The 19,097-nt window shown below is 41.5% G+C and overlaps 1 protein-coding gene across 1 annotated transcript in view; it reads right to left on the reverse strand.

Annotated features, from left to right (window-relative positions):
- Positions 1-201: 201 nt before the first annotated feature.
- Positions 202-19,097, reverse strand: part of H1-7 (H1.7 linker histone) — a 36,920-nt gene continuing 18,024 nt past the window's right edge. Inside the window, exon 2 of the mRNA XM_019625828.1 lies at positions 202-2,191. Coding sequence (XP_019481373.1) covers positions 1,347-2,191 — 845 coding nt within the window. The 3' untranslated portion in view covers positions 202-1,346. The remainder of the gene's footprint in view (positions 2,192-19,097) is intronic.

A 19,097-nucleotide genomic window follows, 5' to 3' on the forward strand; every position in this document is an offset into this window, starting at 1 on the left:
GCCCCCAATGACTTCTTTCTTTAGCTAAAGATAAAGGAAATATTGAAAGGAAGACATTTTGATGACATTCAGGACATCAAGGGTAATATGACGACAGCTCTGATGGCCATTCCAGAAAAAGAGTTCCAAAACTGCTTTGAAGGGTGGACTAGGTGCTGGCATTGGAGCATAGCTTCCCAAGGGGAGTACTTCGAAGGTGACTATAGTGATATTCAGCAATGAGGTATGTAGCACTTTTTCTAGGATGAGTTCGCAAATTTAATCGCCCAACCTTATAGTGCTCAACACATGTTTTTTAAGACAATCATTATCTAATCTTCTCCATCTACTTATAATTGTGATATGCATTCTGTAAATCTTAATAGTTTATTTTCTAGGAGTTGGTACTTACCCAGTTGATAATTCCATTATTGAATTTTATCAATCAAAGCATATCTCATGATAGTTAAGTCCCTCTTATCATGTTACTGACACTCAAATCACTTAAAATCATCCTAGCCCAACCCCCAACTTTTTTTCATGGAAAGAAGCAAAGACCATGAATGTAATAACAGCTACAGTCACAGTACCAGAATTTTGACTAGAATCCTGCTCTCATTTTGACTAGAATCTCTGATCCAGTAGTTTTTTTTCTGTTCTAGGGTATTATCACTCCATCGTGAATTATTCATACTCAGATTTAATTCTCAGGAATGAGCACCTACCTTATGCCAAGCCCTGTACCAGGTACTTCACACACACTCTCATTTAACTGATGATTAACATATAAACCACTTTTTTTTAAGATTATCAAGTCAGGGCAAGAACTACAAACCCATTACATTACAATCAATTCTGGAGAAGGAACTTTTTCCTAGAAGGAATTTCTGGTAAGAACACTTTGGGCCAGTGGGACCATTCAGCTTAAGGGCTGTCTACTCTTCTCTTTTCCCAGTGATGCCCCCACTTCTCTCCTTACATGCCCTTCACCCCAAAACTCATTTTGGATTTGTTGGGGGTGTCTAACATTAATTCAACACTTCTGTCTAATTCTGTGAAGTTGCTGATTTTCTACCTGTTTTCTTCTTTCCTTCTGAAAGGCATTTTCCTAGGTCCTGCAGCAGGAAGAATTTCAACTCCCTTTTCTCCACCCCACATGCCCCTGCTATAGGCCTCAACACTCCTCTTCCTCCTCCCTTCCCCCCTCCCCCGCCCCCCCTTTCCAAGTGCGGCAAAGAAGAAACAGATACAACGTGGTAGTGGAAAGGTCTTGTGAATAGCCAGCCTGTCCGTTGCAATAATTGTGAGAGCTGCTCTAATTGGAGCCTTATGGGGAAAAGCCTGTTGGAAGAGGAACTGCTCCCACACTACGGATTCCCGGTGGCTGCATTCTGAGGACTTTCAGAGTTCGTGCAAGTCTTTGTGCACGTAGCCTTTGGGTCGGTTTTAACTGAGGTTGACTTCTTGATGGTCCGTTTTACCAGCTTCTCAGGGCCATGCTTCTCTTCCCTTGGCTGCTTCTCCTCTCGGGTCGTAGGCCTGTCTTCCTTCGTGGTCCGGCCTCTCCCCTCGTCCATCGTCTTGGCCCTCTTTTCCTGCTTGGCTCTGGAACGCACCGGGTCCTTGGCTCTTGGCCTTGGCCTTCTCGCCGTGGCATTCGCCCTCGCGCTCCGTCCCCGTACTTCCCTGGCCTTCTTGGTTGCCCTGCGACGAACTCGGGGCTTCCGTGGGCCCCGCGGCCCTGCAGGGCTCCTCCTCCGGGAGCGGACGCCCGCCTCCAGCCTTGGGCGTCCAGGCTTTCTCTTCGGCCTCGGAATCTTCCAAACCTTGAAATAGCCGTCGGCGTCGCTGCCGCTGACCCGGATGAGTGTGCCCTTAATATCAGACTTGGGCGCTTCGCCCGAGTGGCGGCAGCGCTTCCTGCGCACTTGGTAGCCAGCGTTTCCCAGCTCCTTCTTGAGAGCGGCCAGAGTCAGCCCTTTGTGCGCGGTGATGGCTCTGAGCAATACCTGGGACACTTTCAGCACGGAGCGCGGGCTCCGCCTCGGCGGTCGCCGGAGAGATTTTTCCGTGGGCTGCTGGGTTTGCACTTCCGCGCCTCGGGATTCGCCACTGGGTTGGGCCGCCTCGGCCATGGCCCTGCTCCCCACTCCGCGGGGCCGCTCGTCTGGGGCCGCACCCACCCTGCTATATGACCTAAGGCCGAGGCCGCCTGGGCCACGTCACAAAGGCGGGCCTAGCCGAGCTTTTCAGGGCCTAGTAGGTAGGAGGGCTGGCAGATCCCACCCTTGAAAGGGCTTTTTTTTTTTTTTAACTTTTAAATAACCTATCAGGCCACTGCCTTCTAGGTCTAAACCAATCTAGATCTTCCATGCCTATGGAAGACGGTATGGAAGAACCAACCTTTATAATCGTGAGGGTTTTGTCGTTCCCTGCTCTTATGCTCACACTTATCATTGATCTTGATCTCGACCACTTTTTGAATTCACGAGTTTTCTGTGAAAAATTGTGCATACCATCTACCCATATTTTCCTAAGGTGAGAGGCGCCCTTTCCAGCTATCGAAAGCAAGTCATACAATGTCTTTAAATAAACTAAATGTTGTCATCTATAAAAAACGGTCTAGAAACGCCCACCGTTAGGTCCCACTAGTTAGATATCTGCAGTCATGTCTCCCTGACTCTCCATTCGTTGGATTTTTTGCAAGAGGATGAAGCAAATGAAAGAACCACTGTGGTTCCTCTACCTGAAACAATAATTCCCACACCTAGGAAGTCCAGATGCTTCATTCAGTTGGATTGAAACAGATTCCAAATAGACTAAGAACACTGGTCTAATCATTATTCTTTGAACAGACTTTGTGCTTTTCTCTAGTCCCTCTTCTTGGATTACCCATCCCCTTTCTCTGCCCAGATAAATTCTGTTTGTTGTTCAAAGTTCTGCTCAATCATTTTTTCACTGAAGCTTCCTCAGACTTTCAGTCAAATGATTTCGCTCCTAACTACCACAGTTACTTTTGCAATCCTATACTGCTTTTCCTTTATTTTAAGTTAATTTAGTATTAAGGGCCGGCCGAGTGGCTCAGTTGGTTAAGAACTCACTCAAGAGTGCGAGCTCTGAGCAACAGCGGTTTGAGTCTCGATCAAGCTGAGCTGCCACTGAGAGGCCAACAGGTGGCAGGATGGCTCAGAAAAAAAAAAACCCTAGTATTAGAGGGTACAATGTGGCACAATATTTCAAAAAAGAAAAAAAGTGGACTTGAAGCTGGAAAACATGGACACATATCCTAGTTTGTTAACAGCCATATGACATTGATAAATCCCTTAATCTTTGGATCTGACTTCTTTTTTTTTTAAAGCTAATAACCCTCTCCTACCAACGTTGCAGAATTATTGCAAAGGTTCAGAGAAAGTGATGGTAGATGAGAAAAGCCTACCCATATAAATATTTTAGTCATAAAATTATTTTACTCCGATAGTTTGTATCTTTCCAATTAAATAAAAGGGTCCCTGAGAGACAGATCATCTTTGAATTTCTATGCCCATGTACCTAACACTATCATTATACCTAGCAATCATTTGATTGAGTTTACTTAAGCTACTCCCTGGTGAGGAGACTTTCTTTGGATTCAGATGGAAACTCCCAGAAAATCAGGAGAAAGGAGCATAATGAACTTCAAAGGGTTGGAAATGAAGGGACCAAGAAAGCTAGTTGCTCTTATTTTGGACACTGTTTAATTGGGAATTACTCAAAGACTACTTGGAATTACAAAGCATATCATACTTACCCAGAGGATATTCACATATGCTCAGCAGTCACAGGCTGGGCTGTGACATAGTTTCTTCCAGGAATCAAAGTTCTAGGAAGTAGCTTAGACCTGCACTTCTTAAACGTTAATATGCACTTTGTAAAGTACAAATTCCAGTAATTAGGCCTGGGATGGGATCAGGGGTTTTACCTTTTAATAAGCTTCCAGGTAGTCCCATCTGGTTAAAACTCAAGTGTTGGGTGGTGGGGGGAGAGTAGATAATGAGAAGGCAAGTGATAGATGAGATTGGAAAGGTGGCATGGGGCCAAGGTGTGAAGGACAGATACCGTAAAAATGACACAGCTGTGAGTGGTCACACAGCAGTGAGTGGTAACGTTTGCATTCAAACCTAAGGCACTGGGTTCTTAACTACAGGACTGTGCTAGGTTTCCCTTTCTCCAAGGTTGATCCTCCTCCCCTTATATGTTGCTATTATAGAGCAGGGGGAAGTGTATCTACGTAATCACAGCTCAGAATCAAGAGTATCTACAAGCACTCACTGTACCAGCTCCCAGTCTTTAAATGAGGGCAGAGTGCTGTGACTCTGAGGATCTGCACAGACAGGGGACTAACACACCAGCACAGGGACAGTGCACCATGGAAGAGCTGGCAGATAGAGAGGCAGAACCACATGGAGCAGGATTTCTCCCATTTGTGGTCTCTTGATCTGCCTATACTTACTTCCTGGTTGCACAGGCCAGTGACCACAGGATGGGACAACCCCCAGACTGAAAAAGAGATAAGACTGTTTGCTTTGAGAATAGGAAGAAAGTAAGTAAAGTCTGACCTTTAAATCAGGTGATTCCAGGTAAAAATAGGTTGGCTGCACATCATTGTATCATCATGAAAGACAAGAACCAAATCAAACAACCATATTTATTGATACCCCTGTGATCAGAAAGAAGGCCATTTAGAAAACTTTGGGAGAGCCTGAAATCAAAGAAAAATAAATATGTATTTTTAAAAATATCAAAAAAACATCTATGGCAAAAAAAGAAAAGCAGGCATTTTCATGTATACATAACCATTTATTTCTGTATAGATTTCTGTATAAATATGCTATAAGTAATAGAGGAATGACAAAAATGAGAGGAAACACATGCCCACTACCACCCAGCTGGCTCAGAAGATAAGAAAGGCAGGTAACAGACATTTTCTGTAGCACCAATCCCTTAGGATTCTTTTCTTCCTCTTTGGAATAAATCTACTTGCCAGCCACTTCTTTTTGATACCCCCAAATAGAAAAGATACTTTAGAAAAAATGATTTCTTTAGGAAAAGATTCATTACAAACCAGCATCATACCCCTAATCATACCAAGATACCAACCCCAACTCCAGAAAGACAACTATCCCTTCCAATTTTAATGGTCCATGATTATAAACCAAGAGTTATTGCCTAGAAAAGACAGCATCACCTTGTTGTGATCTTGTGAGAAAGAGCAATAGCTCTTAATTTCTGAAAGCCTTGGAGGTTGTGGGTAGGAGGGGTAGTGGGGGGAAGGATACTAGGGAATAATGTCTAGCCTAAATCCTTCTGCTTCAAGTTCCAGAGCAAGATCATTTTATTCTTGGTTGGTAACAAGATGCTTCCTCTAGGGCAGTCATGAGGAACTTGGTTGATTCAGAGAATAAGCAACCTTTAATTACTATACTAAATATCAAGAACATCAGAGGTTTTCAATGAATCTCACTCCCTCATATAGAGTTATACAGCTCTAACTTCACCAAGGATAACTCCATGCCAGAGCACAACAAAAGTTAGTAGCACACTCTGATTTAAGCTCAACCTGTATCTCACTGCCCTTCCCTAATCCAAAGGCCTGGGGTTCTAAGGTAGTAGGTCTTTATGACTCAATTATCTTGCAGTGACTCAATTTATCTCTCCCCAAATTGAATGACAGAAACTTGTTCAACCATCTATTACAACTCCTCTACTGACCTTAAATTACTAGATCCTTTTTCCCAAAAGGAACTTTTCTTCTCATTGTGTTATATATTCTAAGGCCCTTTCTCCCTCCTGAATTACTATGTGCCTTTCACCTCAATGCAAATGACCCCACAATAGTCATTTCAGCAAATAAGCCCACCAGTCCACTTATGGCTTTGGGAAAGACTACAGCGTTTCACAAAATGAAATGCAAAAATAAAATAACAAGGTTTCTTAAAAGCATGGAAGCAGCCTGGCAATTGGGCATTCATCCTTTTACTCCTCAGCACAATTGTTCAGAGTGAGTTCAGAGAATCTAGATCCAGGCGATCTCACTGGAGGACCAGGCAAATCTTTCAGCAGTTAGCCTGAAACTATGAAGTTCTGATCTCCTTGACCCCTCCCAAGAAGTTCTAAACATACTATGTAACACAGCCCTCCCCACATATATAAAATCTATACCATCCCTCAAATGCCTGCAAGAGAGAAATATGGGCTTTGGTATTACCAAAAGTTCTTTTTCTTATCCAAACTAAAGTGTGCTATATAAGTTGAACCTCTCATCCAAGCATTATTAATAAAGTCTTTCCATGAGCCCAAGAACCATTCTACTACAGTCAGTTAAATCTAACTGAAAACCCATTTCTCTGAGGATTTATACTTTCAACATGAGGCTCAGGGCATCCCAAGACACAGTCAGGCTGCAGCCCCACAATAACACTACATTCTGGGCATCACTTAATTCTGTTACAGTAATTCCCAGCCACCTACCCTTTGTCAAATTCCCAGAATATTGTACAAATGAAGCCAAAGCAGAAATACAGAAAACTGCAGAGTAGCAATCATTTTCTGTATATGTAACTCCTGTTGTGGTCTGAGAATTAAAACATCCCAGACCTACATGCCCCATTTGATATTATGAGGTGCTACAACCCCACTACAGAGAACCTTGTTTCTATCCTAATCTCTGAAACCTAAAATTCTACAAAATCTTCCCCTTTCCAAATACATTATCTGTGTGAGGCTGAATTTTCTTCATATACTTTAAACATGGCACCATATTACAACAGATTGAATGAAAAAGCAGACATGAAAATTCAGCTGCTTCCTTTAACAAGACATAAATGAAAACCAATGCCACTGTTTCAGTAAATTTTTCATGGAAACTGCTATTTATGTTAATACACATATATGCGTACATGCTTGCACAAATATATATGTGTGTGTGCACAACGCATAACAAAAGCTTTTTTAGAAGACATTGAGTAATTTTTTTTAATGTAGAGAGGTTGTGGGTGCATTCACTTTGAGAATCGCTGCTCTTGGGAATATATCTTCTGATCACAATAAGAGTAGTGGAGATTTAAACAGAGATAATGGGCAGTCTATGCCTCCCTCCTTCAAGGATTTTTTTTTGGCCTCACTCAGGCCCCAGGTCTCAAGGCAGCCCCTGTGCAGGAAGGGCAATCCCAGGGAGACAGAGGGGCAAGCCTCTGAAATGCCGTAGGACAAGGGACTAGAAGAGACCCCAGGTGAAATAACCTTCATCTGAAAAGTCACAGGCCAGTGGGAAGAACCTAAGGAGTCTAAGATCCCTACCCCAAATGGACTGTGAGAACAAAAAGAGGCGTATCCTCAAGTTCCCACTGCTCTTTATTACAACAAAATTTACGGTCACTCTCACAGGATGGCAGTTGTTTATCTGTTCTCAACTCATTGTTGGCCTACTCAGGATGCATCCTGACACTAGAGAGGAAAGGCAAGGAAGGGAGGACTGGTTAATGGGCTGCTGACAAGCTGGTGACAGAACTGGGGTGAACTCAAATCTATGGCTGTGGCATTCAACCAGAAGAAGTGGGCTTTTCTAGAACCGGCTCAGTGAAAACTGTACAGATTAAGATGCAGGGGAACTACAGAAACAGCATCACTTGGCCATCATATCAGCAAACCCAGTTTGATCTTTTGGTTGGAGAACGAGGATAAGTTAATGATAGAGAAGGGTGAAATTCTCTAAGTAGCTGTTTAGATTTGTAGGTTTTATTTAAAACCAAAGGATCAAATCTTAAGCAGAATTATTTTCAGGTAAGTCTTCTAATTATGTGAAAATAGAGAGAACTCATTAGAAAAAACTCAATGAACATGAGTATTTTCAGTACAAGACCTAACTTTACTCAACACAAGAAAATTCATACTGGTGAGAAATGTTCTGCATATAATTAATGTGGAAAATGTTTCAGTAGTACTCTTAGCTTCCTATGCATAGAATACATAATGCAGAGAAACCCTAAGAATGTAAGGAGTGTAAGAAAGCCTTCAGTTATTACTCATTCCTGAGGATACATAGGAGAATTCACACTAGAGTAAAACGCTATGAATGAAAAGAGTGTTTTCAACTCTTCAGCATTATATCTGTCCTTACAGGGCACGAGAGAATTCATACTGGAGAAAATCTGTATAAATGTGATTGATAGGGAAAGGCTTTCAGCATAAGTTCTACCCTCACTGCACACATAAGAATTCACATTGGGGAGAAATACTCCAAATGCCATTGATTATGAAAAAATCTTCAGGAAGCACGCACATTTGATATGCACATGAGAACTCACACTGGAGGAAACTTTATAATTGTAATCAAGATGGAAAATCCGCAGGGGAAGCTTTTCCCTTACTGTCTATGGCAGGATACAAAATGGAATTCAGTAGCTTTGGGAAGGCCTTCAGTGTTACTTATCCCTTAGAAAACATACGACAAACCACACCAGAGAAAATCCCTATGAATGTAATCAATATAGAAAATCCTTTCACTGTAGTTCTTTGCTTACTATGAGTAAGAGAGTACTCAGTGGGGAGAATCCCTATGAATGCAACAAGTGTTGAAAAGCATTTATTTCTCTTTTATTCCTTAGACAACAAAGGAGAATTCACACTGGACAGAAATCTTACGAATGTAACCAATGAGTAAGAGGCAATTTCTTTTTACTTAGGTAATGGATGAGCAATCACACCATAGTGAAATACTTTGGGTGTCACCAATGTCAATGAGTCTTCCATTTTGCACAAGATAAATCACACAATAGAAATTCATAAAGAAGTGTATCTCTCATCTTTTACAGTGGAGACAATTCTTTTAATGTGATTAGTAGGGCCAGCTTCATGGGCATGTGACTAGTGTGCAGTTACCCAAAGCTCCGTGCTTGAAGTTTAATACTGAGGTTGCCATCTTAAAGTTCTTAATAATCTTATTTTTGAGTTTGTGTTTTGTAAGTGAAGTCGTATGGGACAATGAGGCCTGTGCTGGAAGCCGGGAAGCTCATGCACTGTCTTGCTTCCCGCCACCTCACCGCCTCCTGGGAACAGGTTCTGTATATTGTATATCAATATCTACAGAGCTCTGAAATTATTTTTACAGCTGAGTATTACACAAAAAGTCTCCTTTGATACAAATATGCCAAAAAGAGGTGCAGCCTTCTCTACAAATACTAAAAGAAATAAATCCATGGACCTGTAGACCTAGGCTAGAATTCTGGATTATTCACCAATACTACAACCACAAGCCAGCTACAAATTTAACAGATTAAAGAGCTAACTTTACAAAGCACTTAAGTTGGTTCAGAAGTTATATTCTTAAAAACATAGACTTCTACTATTCACATATTATAAACTGCCACAAAATAACAGCAAATGCTGGAAACAAATGCCACACATTTCAACCCTCACCCTCATCACCACCAGAAGCAGCTTTGTCCCTCAACAATTAGGCTGCTGTTCTAAAATAACACTGTATTCCCATTGACCTATCAGCTTCCACCTTTCTTAGATTATTAGCTTGAAATTGCACCACCTTTCTCTTTCATAATTCTTATGTGTCTCATGAACCACCATTTTGTAGTTACTCTGTTGATACCCACTGTCTTCAGAAGTAAATTGTTCCCCTGTCTAGCCTCCTTCAGAGTCTCCTTCCTCCCATGAAGAGCCCCTCGAATCACAGTAGACACTGATTGTTACTGGGTCAACAATGATGGACCTTTAGCTGGTCAATGTAAAATCAGTAGAATAATTTGCCTTGGAAAGTACCTTGGTTACTGATATCCTCAAGTACCTAGAACTCTTCCAAGTATTAGACATTAACAATATTCTTATTTACACTGACTAATTTATTTCTTTTCTTCCTGTTTTTTAGTTTGAGTTATTTTTGGTTTGCTTGTCTGCTTGCTTGCTTCTTTTTAACAACGTTGATGGAGCCCAATGCTTAATTGGCTTAAATTGTAGCTGTTCTTTCAACACCAGAAGACATCACAGCAGACTTGCCATTACCCACAAAGCCTGGTTTGCCTTGTTGGAATGGTTAAGGACATGGCTTTGGAGTCAGGCAAACTTAGGTTTGAATCACAGCTCTGTCACTTATTTGCTGTGTTGCTTTGGCAAGTGACTTAACCTCTCTGTTTCATCTACAATGTGGATGTTATGAGGAATAAATACAATATTTTAAGAGCATGTAAAAAGTGCTTTATAGACAGTGTTGTTATAGCTTAAGAAAGCAAATACAGTACAGTACATGCTCTTTTGCTTTAGCTCTTAATATCTTCCTTCTCATTTACACATGTGGAAATCATAAACCCTCCTCTACTTTGAGACAAATGTCAAAATTCACCCCTTCATGAAGTTGTCCTGATTCCTTCAACATATAACCTTTGCTTCTGCTTAAAACCCAAGCATTTTGTGCCTCATTAGACTACTTATTTTGCAGCCTCAATAGATTATAAGCTCCTTGGCACAAATTTTCTCTAGAACCTAATACATTACCTTGCATATAGTGTAGGCTGCATAAATATTTATTGAAATTTATCATGGGTTACTTTTATATTTATGCTACTGTCAATGCCCTTCAGTTAAAGATCATAAGAATACCTGCAGTTAAATAAATTAGATCTAGAACTCATTGTAGCAAGGGCAAAAACACACCATGGGGAGTTGTGGGGTGTCTCAATAAGAGGATGTTAGAAAGAACTTATTCTGGGCTTGTTTTGGATAATTTTAGGGAGAGTCTAAGGAAGCGAAGGTTCTAGATTTGGTATTGTCAAAAAGCGGGAGTCGCTCTATGATTGGGTATCTAATACATTTTATGTTTAGGGAGGGCTAACTAGAGCAAAGGGAAAGCTGTCATAGGTAAAGAAGTAGCAGTCATTTACTTAAGTGACTGGGAAATGTTTGGCATTTTGTGGGTTGTACAATGATCTTGTCTGAAGTGGATGTTCTTGTGATATTGTTTATGTCCAACAGAAGGACAACACATATCATAGCTGTGTCAAGTCAGTGCCTGGATATTACGAGTAGGCTGTTTTTTATTTCTTTCCCACTACATTCCATTTATAGAAACCTCATATTTGATGTTTCTCATTCAAGAATTATAACAGGTAATTTTGCTTTCCTATTGGTGTTGAACTCTCTCCTAGCAAACATGAGGGCCTGCTGCTGCTTTACCAGTTGCAGTTTTATCCATTCCATTCCTCCCAAATCCTAGATAATTAAGATATCCAATCATAGAATCACCCCACTTTCTCTCCCCAAACCTAACAGAACTTCAAATCACAAAACAATTCTCCTCTCACTGATATGTCCCACAGGTTCCCCATGGTGCACAGTCTCCCTTGTTGCAACAATAGACCCAACTTTTGGTTGCCTACAGGTGCATTTTCTAGTACTTCAGGCTGGTGGGCACAGATATTTGGATGTTAATTGCTCTCATACATGATACAGATATTTTTTTTCCTTGACCCTTAACCTTGTTTATGGTATCTTCTGTTATTGATAAGTTTCTAATTTTATGTTGTCAGCGTCTTCTCCTTTGTGACTCCTTAGCTTTGTGACTGTTTCCCTATCTTGAATCATAAAAATAGTATTCTATATTTTCTTTAATACTTTTACTTTTTTAAATGTGTAGCTCTTTAATCCATCTGGACTTTAATTTTGAGTGCGGATAGTAAGAGTTGAAGCTCTTTCCAAATCTAGGACACTTCAAGATTAAAATTCACACCCGTCGCTTTCTCTGGGAGCCTTTCCTTGACCCTCACCCCTTCCATTTCAACAGTCTGGGTTAGAAGTCTGGGTTTTATTCCCATAGTACACGTCACAACAATCATCACCTCTGTCTTAGAATAGTCTGCTTGAGAGCAAGGGCAGCATTTTATTTGTTTTATCTCTGTGTCTACTATGTTGCCTACACAGTAGGAGTTTAATAAATATTTATGGATTGACCGACTGTCCTCCTTTCTTCGTCTCCTAGAGAGCAAGAGCCAGACCTTATTTGGTGGGCCTTTCCCGTTATTTATTGATTTGAAACTGAAGAAAAACTAGAATTTTAGTCCCTGGGTCGTTGCCATGGTAATGAGGTGGGTTGTTTAGGTCTGCAACATCAGTTCTGCACTACGATTGGCTAAGGAATTGACTGCTTATCTCACTCCTTTTTGTATTTTTCTTTCCACCTACTATGCAAAACTAAAATTATGCAAACTGCATGAATAATTTCTGTGCAGTCTTGTCTAAGCCCCCCTCCCTGGAGCTCTGAATTCTTGCCCTGAGGCTGAGGGGACGTACAAAGGGGACATGAGGGGTCCCAGGGCTACCGCAAGAGGTGCTGGAGAAAAACTGGGCGCCTTGAGTGGGTAAAAGTGGAAAATTCTCATTTTGTTGCGCACCCCTTTCCTGTACTCTGAAGGCTGGATGTGACTACCTTGTCCTACGCTCTAATGGCCTTGCCGATTCCACCCATCTTGTGATAACGGTCAGAGCATCCGCGCCCCTGGAAGACCGGAGTGGTGGCTTGTGGGAAATGTAGTCTCAGGGCCTCTTGTGTCTGGAGTCTGAGATGGGGCCTGAGAGGCTGCTCCCCTTAAAGATCCTGCTGCAGTTATTAGCTCCTGAAAGAAAAGGCTGTTGTGCTCCTTATTAGCGAGGCATAGAAGAATGAGAAATGGGTGAGAGGCTAGCTGTAGACAACCTGGGTAGAATTTGACAGCCTCTTAAGTTTTACCCTTCTGAAGAACTAGTCCTGTTCTCTCCTTAAGTCTCTTTCCTTGAAACTGCTGAAGGTTTCAGAATCTGACTAGGGCTTTTCTTTTGCTCACCTAAGCACTGGGGTGGGAGGGTGGGGATTGTATTTAGTTTTTGTTTCTTTCTCCCTGACGGTGCTAACTGGAAAGCCCCAATATATGAAGGTTCTCAGTACAGTGCTTTGCAGAAAGAGGCCAGTAGGTGTATGTATGGCATTTGAATCTAACATGGTTAAAGGCTCTGGTAGTAAAAGTGATTACCTATTGTAAGGTAGGGGCTTGGGAAGGAGGGATACATGGTGTGAGTCAGAGGGTCTGTGGGTCTGTCCTTGCCTGTGTTTGACTCCCCACAGTAGAACTTAGCCAGCTCCCTCATTTCACAGAAGAAAAAACTGAGAGATAAAGGGCCCTGCCCAAGGTCCCACCACCACATAGCAACAGCATTGAAACTATTGGGTTGTCGGAAAAGTCATGACGTATTTTTTCTATGTTTTTCATTGCAAAAATGCATCATGACTTTTCCGACACTCCAATAGTACTCAGGGCTCTCCCTCACATTAGTTTACCTCCAAGAAAATCAGTGAAATGTAGAGATCAACTTCCCACGGCCTCTAAGGATGAATAAGGACTAGGGAGGCAGTGGCAGGGACAGGTGTTGTCAGTATCTGGCCTTTCTGCTTAGATAATGGCAGCCTTCTGCTTCCTAGGAATCTATTATGTAGGTTGGCTATACAAAGAGAACTTACCATTCCTGTGAGCCTCAGGAAGGGAGGAATAACTGCTTGAATCCTCAATGACAAGGAACCTGGGATCCATGAAGCTGGAAAAGTAAATACATTCAATTGTATACTACAGTCCAGTCTAAGCTGTATTATCTCTTCCATTTCATGTCCCCTCTTTCTTCTTCTTCTTTTTAAATAAAGTAACATCTCTGTGGTTTTTTTTTTTTTTAGAAAAGATTTTTATTGGGGAATTGGGGGATGGGAACAGTGCTGGAGAATTGGGGGAAAGGGAACAGACAAGTTGCTGTCCTTTTGTCCTTCAGTCAGTTGTGGAGGACGTTGCTTCACTGGCCCAAGTTGCCACCATCACTGCGCTCTTCCCGGGTGAGGCAGATCAGTTGCTGGCTTCTGGATGGCCGCTCACGGCGGCTGCTGGCTGCTCACGGCGGCTGCTGGCTGCTCACACTGGCTCCTGGCTGCTGGCTACACACGGTAGCCCATGGCAACCCACTGCAGCAGGGGCTGCAGCCTACGCCTTCGCGGGGGACTCACGGCAGCCCAGCTCCAGGTTGAGCTGTTGTTCAGCATCTTAGCTGTAGAGGGCAGTGTCACTGGCCCTCATATGTGGGATCCGAACCAGGGCTCTCTAGCGTCCCAAGCCAGTTCTTAACCATCGCGCCACTTGGCCGGTCCCCCTCTTTCTTCTAATGGTTATTATTATCAGTTCTAAACTAGCCTCTGAAATGATGGGGTTAGAGAATTTCATTCTTTCTTTCCTGGATACCTGTAGAAATTGAATTATTAACTAAGTGATGACCAGCACCATGGGAAATGGAAAGAGCAAAGGCCTTGGCCTTAGAAAAGCTTGGATTCAAGTCTCAACTCTATCATTAAATCTCTCATAATCAAGTTACGTTTCATAATACTTAATTCATAAGGCTTTGGTGAAATACAAGTGAGATTTTTGATAGAGTAAAGCACTTAATACATGGTAGAGGTATATTGGTTTCAAGGGTTTTGAACTTGGCTTCTCTCAGGTCCCTAAATGTCCCTGAATTGTAACTGAAGAATTAGAAAAGTAAGAAACAGAAATAGAAGTTTTTAGAGGAAGTTCTGGGCAAGATCTTTCTCCTTGAGAGGATGATCAGCAGGGATATATAACAGGAATTTGAAATTTTAGCACGTAGACTAAGATGGTGTTTAATTTCCATAGAGCTCCTATATTTGTGTCATATAGGAGGCTACACTCCTGAAAGTCTGTATCTCTTTTCTTAGAAGCTGGCTTCCCTCTGGTCTGCAGTTGTCTTCTAAGATAGATAATGCTTTCAAGGCCAGGCAATTGAAGCTAGAAGAGTTCCTTGTAGTGAAACTCAGGAAATTCCCCCTGGAATCAGGAGTTCAATCTCAGTGGTAATTCTTTTGGCTCTGAGATTTCCAGCCATAGCTTCTTTGAATTAGCTCTGACTCAATTCTAACAGCTATGCCTTAAGGAGTTGAGGTCAGAACTGCACCAAGGAACAGATCCTGGAGTTACAGGTGCAAATTCTTAATGTTTTTCTCAAGGATACCTAGTCCTGGGTTCTGTAGCAGCATCCAAAAAATGATGAGGAATTTGCGACCATGACATAGGAGAAAACGTGCAGAAGGAGTCCTGGGAGCTTGTACAGTAGGTGAGATGGGGCACTTGGGTGGTCTGGGATGGAGGGAGGCTCAAAGGGCAGAGTTGGAGAGAAGGAATGGGGTTCGTTGCCTCTTTGTATCTCATAAGGACACACTCAAATTCAGTATATGGAATACTGGTAAATGTTTTTGAGAATTTTCTGCCAGAAAGGAGAATAATAAGCAGTAAGGAAGGGGTTTATGATTGGATCAGTATCCTTCTTCTGTTATATGCAAATTTATATTTCTTTTGAGTTCCTAATATTTTGAAAGAAGAGGATAGCGATTCCTTCCTGAGGCCCTATATCCCCCAATATTGTCTCTTTGCTTGAAGTTATTAACTAATAAAGCACAGCAGAAGTCATGATGAGAATGAATGAAACTAGAGGTATAATCCAGGGCAACAAAGCTGAGTAGAGATTGGAAGGTCCTTCTGCTAACTCTCACTACTCCTGTATTTCAGTAGATCCTAGCTCTTGCTTTAGGCCAGAATCTTTTGGAAATTTCTTTAATGTCCCTAACTACCCCTGAAAAAGGACTCTATTTTCTCTTTCCTTTCTCGTATTCCTCAGGTCTAACCAAAATTCAAGCCAGTTTTCCAAGCAGCCTTAACCCTAAATGCTAAAGCAACAAGGAATGGTCTTCAGGTCACAACCCAGAACAGGAAAAGGAACAGGGAGTTCTTTTGGTGGAGTTGGCATCACTGAGTTCCCCAGTAGAGAAAACGGAATCATCATAACCTGAAGAACTGCTCTAGGAGGAGGGCTCGCAACATCTGTCTCCCAGATTAGGGGAACAGGGAAGGCCCAGGTAAGTGAGTAGAAATGTCTCAGTAGTTTAAACCTGATATAGATGGACAGGACAGAGAACAGTTTATGACCTGCTTCCACCCCAAACTTCTTAAGCTCACTTTCTGAGCGGCAAAGTCAGATTGGGGCTACCCTAGGTCCTACCAAGAGAAAGTCTTCAAGTCAAACTACCTTTCTAAAATCAATTTTATGGAGAATAGACCTAGGTTTCAAATTAATGATGAAAAAAATATGAAAAATACATTTCAGCTTTCATTTTCCTAGGGTTGCTAGTAATACTACCTTTGGGGAGATATACTCTCTTTAATGAAGAAAATCAGGATATTGCTCATTTCTAATTACTTCCTTCTTTTCTGGATTACCTACCTTTCTAATTCCCCTCTCGTCCTGCTCTCAGTAATGCTAGAGACTGGAAGATGACATCCCCACTTTTCTTACAGTCAGGTCCTAAGCAAGCTTTTCTTTGTTCTTATGGAGAAGATGACAGGCTATATGTTAACGATTCAGAAATCATAATGCTGGGAACTGGGTACAGCCACAGAATTTCTATGATGAATTTGACAAAAAACTTCAACGTTGAAGCCAGGGGAGATGATTTTCTGATAGTTTGGAGAGTGTGTTTGCTTATATGTGCATGTATTTCTGGAATAGATTTCAGAAGGGTGCTAAAAGATGACACGTGGTCCTACATATACCCATCCTGTGATACTAAGTCACGAGTCAGCAAACATTCTCTATAAAGGGCCAGATAGCAAATATTGTTTACTTGGCTAGCCAAAGTCACTGTCACAACTACTCAGCTCTGCCGTTGTAGCACAAAAGCAACCATAGATAAGATGTAAACAAATGAGCATGGATACAATTTTATGTGTGATATAATTTTACACCATAAAATTTTCTTCTTCTTTTATTTTTTTTTCAACCATTTAAAATAGTAAAAGCCATTTTTACTTCACAGGTCATACATAAACATGCGGCAAGCCGATTTTGCCTATGGGCTGGAGTTTGTCCACCCCTATTCTATGTCCATGAGATTTCATTGTGCATTGGGAGGTAAGGAGGGGGCTGTAAAATGTGGGCATTTACAAAGAAAGAGCAAGCTGGATATTCAGAGTGAATAGCCGATGTCAGTATAGGCCAAAATCAGGCATATGGCCTCACTTTGAAACCAGGGGCTTTAAATATTGCTTTCAATTTTGATTAACATAATACACACACTAAGTATAAAAAGTCAAATAGTATTAAAAGACTTATTGTAAATACAGTGGCTGACTACCCCACTCCTTGTTACTTCCCCAAGTCCTCCTCTTGAGAAACAACAACTTTTGACACCTGTTCTAGCTATGTCTTCTGGCTTTTATATATCTCCAGATTTCTTTCTTTCTTTTCTTTTTAAAAATATTTTTACATTTTGTTTTGTTTTTTTCCTTTTGAAAAGATTTTAATTAAAAATATAGCTAACATACAATATTATATTACTTTCAGGGGTACACCATAGTTATTCAACATTTATATACCTAAGGAAGTGATCACCATGATAAGTCCAGCAACCATCTGACACCTACCATGCTATCACAGTATTATTGACTATATTCCCTATGCTGTACATTACATCCCCATAACTTATTTCTTTTGTGCCTGGAAATTTGGACCTCTTATCCCCCTTTCCCTTTTCCCCTTTTTAAAATTTATCAATTACAGTTGACATTCAGAATTATTTTATGTTATTTTCAGGTGTATAGCATAGTGGTTAGACATTTATATAATTTAAAAAGTGATCCCCCTAACTAGTCTAGTACCCACCTGGCACTATACATAGTTATTACCATATCATTGACTATATTCCCTATGCTTTACATCTCCATGACTATTTTGTAACTAGCAATTTTTACTTTTTTTTTTTTTTTTGATGTGTGAATTGTGGTTTGTTCACCCAATGGCATATGGCACAATGGTTTAAAGGAATGAACATAATGTTGAGAGAGAAAAGCAAAGTTATAAGAGGATACATATAGCATACTGTTTATATAAGTATTTAAAATAGTTAAAACAATACTGAGGGCCGGCTTAGTGGCGCGATGGTTAAGAACTGGCTTGGGATGCCAGAGAGCCCCAGTTTGGATCCCACATATGAGGGCCAGTGACACTGCCCTCCACAGCTAAGATGCTGAACAACAGCTCAACCTGGAGCTGTCGTGAGTCGCTGGCGACAGTGTAGGCTGCAGCCCCTGTGGCAGTGGGTTGCCATGGGCTACCATGTGTAGCCAGCAGCCAGCGTGAGCGGCCAGCAGCCGCAGTGAGCAGCCGTCCAGAAGCCAGGGACTGATCTGCCTCACCTGGGAAGAGCGTGATGATGGTGCCAACTTGGGCCAGTGAAGCAACGTCCTCCACAACTAGACTGAAGAACAAAAACAACAGCAACTTGTCTGTTCCCCTTCCCCCAATTCCCCAGAGCTGTTCCCATCCCCCAATTCCCCAATAAAAATCTTTAAAAAAAACAAAACAAAAAAAACAAAAAACAATACTGAATATTTTTATGGCTATAAACATAAAAAAATATAAACTATATATGGGAAAGATAAACAACTAGGGAGGGACAGAGGCAAGGGTGGGGTTGGCTTTCCCGGACAGTGAGGTTTGATTTCTTTACACACACACACACACACACACACACACACACACACACACACACGTACCTGTGTAGCAATTTTTACTTTTTAATCCCTTCACCTTTTTCACCCAGCCCCCCAACCTCTTCTCATCTATCACCCCAACAAATCTAGTACCCATTTGACACCATACATAGTTATTACAATATTATTGACTATATCCCTTATGCTATATGCTAAATCAGCATAACTACTTTGTAATGACCAATTTGTACTTCTCAATCGCTTCCCCCTCTTTTACCCAGGCCCCCAACCCCCCTCCCATCTGGCAGCCATGAAAATGTTCTCCGTATCTATAAGTTTGTTTCTGTTTTATTTGTTAATTTTGTCCTTTAGATTCCATATATAAGTGAAATCACATTGCAACTGTCTTTCTCTGTCTGACACTCCACTCAGCACAACACGCTCCAGGTCCATCCATGCCGCTGCAGATGGGAAGAACTCATTTCCTTCCATGGCCCAGCAATATTCCAT

Source organism: Hipposideros armiger, unplaced genomic scaffold (assembly GCF_001890085.2).
Source record: "Hipposideros armiger isolate ML-2016 unplaced genomic scaffold, ASM189008v1 scaffold_640, whole genome shotgun sequence".
Taxonomy (NCBI): Eukaryota; Metazoa; Chordata; class Mammalia; order Chiroptera; family Hipposideridae; genus Hipposideros; species Hipposideros armiger.